At 35.6% G+C, this 10,320-nt stretch overlaps 1 protein-coding gene across 1 annotated transcript; it reads left to right on the forward strand. All coding sequences in view use genetic code 11, as the record gives it.

Annotated features, from left to right (window-relative positions):
• Positions 1 to 4,677: 4,677 nt before the first annotated feature.
• EGR_05418 (hypothetical protein) lies at positions 4,678 to 7,478 on the forward strand (the record flags this gene model as incomplete). Its single annotated transcript, XM_024494667.1, has 6 exons — positions 4,678 to 4,718; positions 5,167 to 5,259; positions 5,497 to 5,555; positions 7,075 to 7,185; positions 7,239 to 7,362; positions 7,406 to 7,478. 6 exons carry the CDS (start codon positions 4,678 to 4,680, stop codon positions 7,476 to 7,478), a joined length of 501 nt encoding a protein of 166 aa, XP_024350852.1.
• Between the last annotated feature and the right edge of the window lie 2,842 nt (positions 7,479 to 10,320).

Raw genomic sequence — 10,320 nt, forward strand, 5'->3', positions numbered from 1 at the left:
TTGCCACCGATGTCCTCCGACTAACTGAAAATGACTGTTTGTTTTGTTTAATGGATTTGGGATGCTAAAAAATGCTTCAGTTTCAGTGTGCTCACCTTCCAGTTTGCTAACTCTTTTAAAGAAATGTAGAGTATGATAGTTGAATACCTGATGTATAAGTAAGTTGTAACTACTGAGCGATTTGAAAAAGATAACGCCGCAATTGAAAATAGAGAGCTAATAAGCACTTGTAAGAAAGCATTTTGCATCTAACAGTTCGTAAATTCATGGAAGATGCTGAACACTTACTAAAGAATAACAAACTTCAATTCACTCCATAAAAAGGTTTGCATCAGTTTGAAATCGATGTTAAAATAAGATAATTCATTTCATTTGGTAAAAAATTAATAATCAAAAAAGATATTTAAAATGTCTCATTCGTTAAAATATCTGTCATTACAATCTCTAGTCCAGTCTCATCAGGAAGTAAGCTTGCTAAAATCTCTATTTTAATTATTTTATCTCCAGAAGATAGTTAAATGTCCAATGTTAGGCACACGCGGCCCACCTTTTTGCATACAGTCATGTGGTTATAGAATGACAGGAAGATTTGCGCATCATTATTTGAAAAATATGGAGGATGGGGTAAGTCTAAAGCAATATCGCATTTTTCCGCCTCCTTTTCCATCCAAAATGCAATCTATTTAAGAGCGACTTTTGTGTATGTGGTATTAGATCCTGCAATATCTGACAAAACGATATTTTCGTCTGAATGACTTGTCCCAGCTCCTTCCCAAGAAAATGTTTGGTCGTAATTATTTAATCTTTAGAAAGTAAACAGCTCCCAGAAAAAATTTCCTCTATCACCCGCCGAATATACATCCACAAAGCACAAACGGGTATTTGGGGATGAAGTGGCACGTGCCTTTGAAGTATTAAAAGGAACTAATGTCTCCTTTTGATTTAGTCAGCGGTAAGGACGTCTGTTTATGAAAGTTTAAATTCAAAAGTCATTCCTAATCCCACGATGGGAAGATCGGAAGTAAAAACGAACAGACAACTGGACACATTTGCTTCGCGACCTTGGATGCTCCCCAGGAAGTCAATTAATAGTTAAAGTAGGATCTTCTTCTAGCAATTTAAAAGCCCATTTTGAAGCTGTCTACGCCACTTGTATGAACGTATCCCTGAAGTCTGTCGTGGCTGATCTATGACCAAAAACATGGCATCGAAGCACTAGAGTTGGGTTGAAGCGGCCAGAAAGTGTAGCTATAAAATATTAGCTCTTTGGCTCCGCTTTTGGCTATTTCTTTCCTTAAAGAGCTCTGATATGGGGCCCATTGCCCACAAATATCGATGGCAAAGTGAAGTTTCCTTGTTGTAGACAACCACCTACTCCTACAAGGCACATTGTCAAAGAAGAGATGGAGTTGATGAGGTAAATTACCAGTGTTAATATCAAGTGATTCCCATGTCACATGAAATAATTATGTATGACTTAAATTTCTGACTTGTGAGTAGTCCCTAGAAATGCCATCATTGCAATTACTGACACGCACTTCAATGCGTCGAGCTCTGAGGATCATGCCTAAATGAGAAGAAAAGGAATGAATTGCCACGAATATGACAAAAATCATGGTATCCCCTCAAAACCTTTTTTCCAAATTTGATACAGTTGTCAAGCGATAGGCGTTTAGTAGACATCATAAAATTTTCGAAGATTTCATGAGCCATAAGCAGCAGGGTCAGATTTATCTATTGAACGGTCCATTCAGTACATCATTCGGAGTAACGTGAATGCCTTTTTCGGAAAAATAATGAAAAAATAGGTTTTTCTTTATTTTCATACAATAAAGGATATACCAAGTATTTTATGTTATACCTTCTCGAAGATTTCTCTAAAGGAACACATCAAGGGGTAATTCATCCTAATAGGAATGTAATGAAAGACTTGTGACATGAATAGTAGAGGTGCAAAAACATGTACTGAGCAGTTTGAATCTCCTATGACCATATCAACAATTAGTGGTGATTCCTCCACTAAAAGCACACTTTGTGATTCGATACATGAGAAACTGTTATTTAAAGGCGTAGCAACTACGTTTTTGACTTAGCTCACGAAAACTCCAATCCTCATCAAAATTATTCGCTTCCGGTGTATTATTGACGGGCTGCACCAGTTTGTGAATGGAGGGTTCCTCTGCTGCCTCACGGTGCAAGAATTTAAAGACTTTCGAAAAATTTACAGGTGCAAACATTCCCTATAACATGTTTTAATCTACGTTTAAGCTGTCTATTTTATTAATAATAGCCAGGTGGCTTATATTTCTCACCGATTTTTGACCCGGTGTTGTCCCATGAAAGTATTTCTTATAAACGGAAAATCCAAAAGACTAAGTAGACCAGTCGCAAATGGCACTGCGGTTACAAATCACTCAATAGAGGAGTAATTTTTGAAAAGGGAAGCAAAAAAAGTTGCTTTTAAGGAGTCAGTAAGTCGTATAGTTAATAATTTGCAAAATAAATAATCCGCAACCTCTTCTTTTTACCCAGTGGAAGTGTACATTACTTCCTTCTACACTCGGTCTGTACATTACCGCACGTTGACTTCGATAAGTCAACCCAAAATTGCTTTTATCATTCATATAAAGGGCGACCCTCTGAAGTTTTGATTGAAATATCCATAACATGTACAACTACATATTTAGATGATTTGTAGAAACTAAGAATATAAATCTTTAACATGGACAGATAAATTTGTTTCAGTCAAATGCGAACGAGCTTTATCAAAACTACTTCAAAAACAAGATATTTGTCACTTACATGCCGCTTTTTTACATGCGAGAGTACTAAGGGGCATGTTGTTAATATCCACTCATGCTTAAAAGAGAGGTGACACATAAATTTCGTGGTAACTTATAAGTTCCTCTAAAGTGACAAAATACTCGACGCAAGGAGTTATTGTTACCCACTTGATATGAAAATTTTTGATCTTGATAGGATGCATTTTATGCAATAAAGAAACCCCACTTGAGAAAAATTGTCGCTTCTTCTTTAGAAACAATCAAAATCGTTTTTGTCGATGGAATTTGGAGTTGGCCTGTCATCATGCATTTTTAGAAGTGACACGGTGTGGCAGCTTATATGCAAATATGCTTCGGTCAATAAGCAAGATGGCCAGCTTTTCGTATGTCATTTTGTCTGCTGTTTTATTTTTATGCAATACTTATTTATATAGATGCTAATTTAGGCAATAAACCATCGTGTTTGACACATCTGGCTAGACAGAAGCGTTATTATCCGAAATGTATATGCGGCCCTTTTTAAAGCCTTTTTTCGGATTGACCAATCTTTTGAACAGTGTAGTGTATTCCTGTCAAATCAGGTTATGTGGGCAAGGGGTCTGATGCCAGAGATGAATTTAAAACAACAAAAATTTCTATACCTTTTCTTATTGTGAACACCGTTGTATCCCCGAAGTCATATGTTATAATGCATTGTAGAGTCATTTTAACACACACTATTTGTCACTTCCGTACAAAACGTAGAAATTAATATAGTTTTAATTTTTAGTAATGATAATTTTAACATTTACTATCAAAGGACTGGGTCAAATCCCACATTCATTGAACCTTAGGAAGCAGAGCTCAAAATTTTACAAAATTCTACTTATTATTAACTTAATCACCTTTTTTCATAAACAATTGAATGATGTAAGTATAGTTTTGCTTGAGGGTTTTTTCTTAAAAAAGAAACTCAGATTCACCATTTCCGGAGCCCAGTCTCCTTTTTCGCGTCAGTAATCCGCATTCTACCCCAAAATTTTGTGTTCCTTCGCCTTAGGGAAGGACCTATGCATCACAATACGTCCTATAATAGGTGAGTGGAGTGAGGGAACAGCATATTAAGGGTACAGCAAAAAACGTTTTTAAGGTAGTCGTTGTCTTTAAGTGCTTGTTTCGTGTTTGCAGAGAATTTGCAACTGTGTCACTACAAACGGCCACCGCAGTGTTTTAAGTGATTTCGCTTGAGAAACGTGACCTAGAATTCCCTTTAAATGCCTTATTATTTCATTTTAAAGGTAAAATAAGGATCTGCATTTAATTAATAAAATCTTTCCATCTGTCCAAAAATAGTCAAATTTGAAGTTGTGAAAACCATTCATTAGCTAAAAATGCGAACACAAAAGTCATTGTTGAAACAAGAAATTGAGGAGAACTGAACGGATAGCTTTTGAGTGATTGGCACTGAAGCACTTACCTATCGCGTTCTGATGAAGGCAAATCAAAGCGGGTCAAAAGAACAAACACAAGTTGATAGCCCCGCAGAAATTATTTCGTCTAGCTTTAAATGCAAAAAATAGGATACAAAACAAATTATTGCTCATGCAATTTTTTTTAAGTTGTGTGAGATAAAAATAATGAGGCTTTCAACTTGGGAAAAGATTAAATGACTATAACTAAAAGATTAATTCAGATTGCATTATAGCGTTTATTTGTAAAAAATGTGTAAACATTGAAGTCACCGTGAGCTCTTTCATCACTTTGGCAGTATGTACTATCAAAGAGCTTAAGAAAAATCCTCCGCATTTTTTAAGCTTGAAATAAAGCATTTGGTATGCCAAGCATTATAGACGAATTAAATGCCCTGCATTTTCACAGCATAATTTAACAATTTGAACGCATAATTTAAATACTAATGGAAAATAAGCCATGTTTTTCTGCATTTATACCTCTTTGGTAAGGAAGAAAACCAAACAGAATGCTGCTAATTTACTGCTATGGCTGCAATAAACACTCAGAGCTCAAACAGTTGCTTTTACAGCCTTCTTTCCCAAAATGTTTATAGTATTTTAGTAAGGTTATGGTGATCTCGAATGGAAGTGCCCTTAAGGTTGTTTAGCCAGTTTTTTTCATTGAGTAGACTTTGTGCCAAATTTTTGGTTAGCACAATCATAAATTGCTTTCGTTTGGCTGAGGTATTCGTAGTTATCCGCTTATTGGATTTTAAGGGAAGAATGAGTTCCAAGTTAAACTTATATTAACAAAAATACCAAGAAAAAATTTTAGAGCCTAGTTTTTACTAGAAGGGGGATAGTATATATTTGACCTTTTGTCTGCGGCAGATATCTGTTTTAGATGCCCAGCTGCATTTTACAGCAAAATCAGAGATTTTCTAAATTGCTAGGTATGCATTAAACCTCGAAAATGATTTTATGGCCACCAATTATATTGGAAGTGCAGCTATATTTTTTTTGGAGTGTTCACCAACCCTGCAAGGGTGAGCATATAAATAGCATTTCCAGAGCACAGCCTAAATAACAGCAGGTAGGTAATTTCAAAGAGCAAATATAATCCCTTTAGTTACTTGTATGTAAGGATTTTTTGAGATTTAAGGAGCCTTTATACCACAATTTGTAAAAACCGCGTTTACTGCTCCAAGCTGATACCATTAGAGTCTGGAAAACATTGCTTCTTACAGTGATACACTCGTATTTTTTAACTTTTTTGATTTCAGTCTCTACTGCCACCCATCAAAGGGCGTCACTCTAATTGACGGGCGTGGAAATGACTCTTGTTATCAACAAAATAGGGATTTTGTGCAAAAGCCTGCTTTGCAAGGAATTTCTCCAAGCCATAATCTGCAAGTGCTATTGGACTTGTTTACAGACTAAGGAGAAAGAAAAACATTAAAGAAATTGCTTATTTAGAGCTGCAACTTATTTTAAACTTGCACAATCTTTTTGAAAAGCGCAGTTTCCTTCAAGTTTTGATAGTTTATTGTGCTGTCTAAAATTTAAACAGCTCAAAACGCAATTTGGACTTTGTGAGGCCAATATACATTAACAGTCACTGTACCTGTAAAAACCTGTTTCCCTACTGATAACTTGCACAAATTCATTATGTAATAAGCACTTTGTGTAGTCATAGGAAGAATTTTGATCGAGATTCAAGATTTTTGGCAGTGTACTTTAAGTCTAGTTTATTCCATTTTATACCGCTGCACTTTTGGTTTTTAAGCATTTGTTCAACCCTGACAAACTATGTTAAATTAGCCAGTTGGTCAAAAGTGGGTCTTCTTATTTAGGGGAGAATTGCAACTTAGAGACCATTTCTTTGTAAAATTCCTCCTTTTAGGTGGAGGGTAACACAAATTTAATGTAGGCGAATTCCAGAATAAAAAAAAGCTTTACTGAAATTGCTAGAGCACAGAAAATCCATTGATATCTCATTTTAGCATAGTAAAAGAGGGAAATTTTGGCAGATAGTTTTAAAATTATGGGCATTCGAATAGAACTAAAGCAAGCATTCGAAAATTAACTGGTAGGAATTACTAGTTTCAAAATCTGTTTATTAAATAAGACAATGAGTTAAGTGGTTTGCATTTGAAAAGCAGGCATTCAAAAGTAGGTAAAACAACTACGCAATAAAGATATGCGTCATATAATAACCCTTACATTGAACCCAACTAGGGATGCCTAAAACCCTAAAAAACCCTTGTGCTTTATTTTTTTTAAGATTTTGTGGTTTCGAGACTACTTTCCAAGCATTTTTTAAGCCTTACGTCAAGATAGTCTCGAAGTAGGCTCACACTCACCACAATGCCGAGATCAACCAATCGTCATGAATGTGTATGCTTGGAACAGCCTTGCGTGCTCTCGGATCTCAACCAGACAACCATATTTCGTGAGTACAGGCCTCATCTAATATCTACGCTGCAAATATGATAGCGCACACATAAATACAAGCTCATCACTCTTTTAACTCCCTTTATTGCATCTTATTTTAGTTAGCTTCGATTCCGTTGTTTTGTTAGTAATTGTAGCATGCTAATTTGGACTTAGAGCAGTTTGGGGCTTCTTCGCTCCACTTTACACATTTCTGTACAGGCAGCAGCCAAATCCTTAAAATCCCTTGCCAATAAATACTAAATCATAGCTAAATCAACCGTTTGCATGTTTTTAGCATTTTAGATGGCTTGAAGACAATCGACAAGAATAATAAATAGTAAACCCCAAGTACAGTTCTCTATTACTTCGCCCATCTTCACACTTTACCTGTTTGATGCGCCTTTTTATTTAAAAAAGATTTCTAGGCAGGTTATTTCATGCAGCCTTTTTCCCTAAAACAGCAATTACATTAGAAATGATGCTTTTGCCTTGTTGTTATGCTGCAAAATTTGCCAAGCCATTCTTGAAGGAAGAAGGTGAATACCAATAGGGTTCGCTGATGCTTAATAACATTTGTTTAATAAACTAGCGCAAGCTGTTTACTCTTTCATCATTTTTCCTCTACTTATCAACTATTCGGCATATTTTAATGACTCCGAAGCAGTTTCAAATTTTCAGCTAGGAAAAGCAAAAACGCATTCGACTTCCAAAAAGTGAATCTAACGAAATCTCCGCACTTTTAAAAATGTATTACAGTGATCCAAAATGGTTAGGTGCATATATATTATGGATTATACCGCTCTCTAGAAATTGTCATCTTCCATGTTGAACAATTCTTAAAGAAAACAGTAGCTACCAGAGCAGATTTAGTTTAGGAAAAAAGCAGCATTATTAATGGAGGCTTTAAAGACTTTTAAAGCATATATATAGAATGTCAGCTTTTGCTTAATTTAAACATACGCAAAGCTATCAAACTTGCTTTTGATTACGATGTTTCTAGTAATTTTTGCAGTGATTTAACATATACTACTTCGACAAAATAACGCCTTTTAAAAAAACAAGAAAAAAATCTCATCAAAACTAGAATCTCTAAAAATAATTCAACCACAAATAAAATGCCTTTTCTGTCTGAGGTGCGCAGGATTTACTTATGCAAACGATTTCGTTGCAATTTTGCTGTTGATGTTTGAGCAATTTCTAAAAAGCAAAACCATCATATTGAATTTAACCCTTTTTATATTCTCACATATCCTTGATATGAAGGACGAGAAACCTGAATTAACGCCGACGCCTTGATTTAGCATTAAGTCCAGTGTCGACGAGACAATTTGTACTGTTGAGTAAAACATTTGACAAAAACCCTTTTCATAAGCCCAACTTTGCTATAATTTCTACACACTTTTAACAACTTAATAAACCTCCCAAATTTTGCTTTGTTTTCTGCCTCGTGGCTAGCTGTTTTACTCCTCACTCTTCCATAACTTATGTCGTTTGTTTAGGTTGGTGTGGGTCTATTCTGCAAAGCCAATGTCCGCTTCGTCAAGAATGTGAAGAGTCGTGTGAATGTCACGGTGGGCTGCGTGCGCTACCTAACAACAAACTTGATTTAACCCAAGTAAAACTAAATCCTGGGTGCAATACACACCATGCAACCCATTGCTTCAACACTCTTCTCATTTCCACACTACATAACTCCACCGTACCCCGTAAGCTCATTCTTTAATTAAATCTTCTTTCATGCATTATTGCTACCATTCCGTATTTGTTTCGCCTTTTGTTGCCCATTCATCCTTTCTTTCAAAATCCATCTTTGCTCATTCATTAACAATAAATTATGACACTTATGACAATCGTTCCCTTTTGCTCAGCAATTGGCTAAAAGTAATGGTTGCGAAAATTACTTAATGAAGGAACTTAAGTTACTTGAAGCTAAACAGGCGTTCTTTTACTAAATCTCGTTAGCATGCAAAATTGCCTGTCGCCGGATGGGACTATCCACATTAGATTAGTTCTTAATGAGGATAGTTAAAATATTTTATTATTAAAATACATGATCATGTTGTTTACGTGTTCAGTCCTCGATCAATTTCCAGTATTAAAGCCAAATGGTCCGATTTTTACAAGCACTTAGTCTTATAAAGATTAGAGTTTAAATATGAAATTTACCCCGTTTTAAGTGTTCCCTGCATTCTTTTTTGTTCCTAATTACAGAAGCTCTGATGGCGGCCTCCAACTTTTCAATAGCAAATGACGCTAATGGGTTTAAAGAAGATGTGAATCCAAAGCTTGCGGAAACATTCATCGACTAGTTGATTTTGCCCTTTAGCAGTTATCAAAGGCTAAAATTAATTTTTTTTTTATGCAAAATGAGAAGGGGAGCTCCTAAAATCTTCCCAATAAGTGAATTTACGAGGGTATTGCATTTAGGCAACCGACTTATAATGATTAAAATTGTAAGGCATACAACAAATTATTTCATAAATTAAAAGTGAACTCCCAATGAAAAAAAGGTGTTTTGCATAAAAATTTACAGTAAGAGCACGAATACCTAATTTTCATGCTAAGACTTTTGAATAGTTTTGCTTAAATTCAAATAAGTTGCGCGAAAACCTCTGTAATACCTTTTATCTCGCTGAAATCAACCTCTTAATTTACTAGCCATAAATTTTAAAAGATAAAGCCTATATTTGACCTATCCAGACTGTCGCATTAATGCCGGAAATGCTCAATCTTCGCGGGTGTTTGCAGTTAAGTATAATTATGACTGATATTGAGGAAATTTGCAAATCACTGATATCAACAGGTTTAAGCATTAATTTAAGCACTTTTCAACTTGCATAATGAGTGTTATGGATGGAGTATGGTGCATTTAAAGAAAAATGCACATATTTAAAAAGGTGAGGACTTAAGAGCATGATGCACTAATGAAGTGCGTGACGTTGTGTGTAGGAAATCTTAAGCTTTGCATTGCTTGATGCTTTGCAAAGCAGGGTATGGAGTAATTCGTCTTATCCAGATTTAAGTAGATGAAAGAAAGCAGAGGCGTAAATTACGGCGCGTATCCTCACACGTTAAGGCAAATTACACAGAAGCGGCACCGAGTACGGCACCCTAACATTGCAATTAGCCCAAATGATGGGGAGTGAATTGATGAATACTCTGGATGTTGGCCGCAAAGGTAGGTGCCAAATAGAGCAAATGGATGGTGTGCATAAGGATTGCAATAACTGCTGTTCTTCTCTTTTAGTGGTTTTAACAAAAACATTTCAAAATCTGGTCTCAAAGATGATCCTAATTTTGTTTACTCTGACCCACTTGATGTAATTTTTCACAATTTGCATTCATGTGCACCTACGCACCCATCTAGTGCGTAGCTCTAAGACACCCATCCACTCTATTGTGTTGAGGACAAATTGCAGATATGGATGCTTAAAATTAAAAAAATATAACACCGAAACTTATGCTTTGGGCAATGCATGCAAAAAACAGGATATTTCCCTTCAAATTGTTAACGACACCTAATAAATTTTACAATTACCTGCTACAAACAGCTTGTTTTAAGCCCTTCGTTACCAGCAACATAATTTAAGTTAACTTTATTCGTGCTTACTATCTTTACTTTGTCAAAATGCCCATTAAACTGATGTTTGGTCGAGTCCTTGCAAACACTA

This window comes from Echinococcus granulosus (genome assembly GCF_000524195.1).
Source record: "Echinococcus granulosus chromosome Unknown EG_S00040, whole genome shotgun sequence".
Classification (NCBI taxonomy): Eukaryota; Metazoa; Platyhelminthes; class Cestoda; order Cyclophyllidea; family Taeniidae; genus Echinococcus; species Echinococcus granulosus.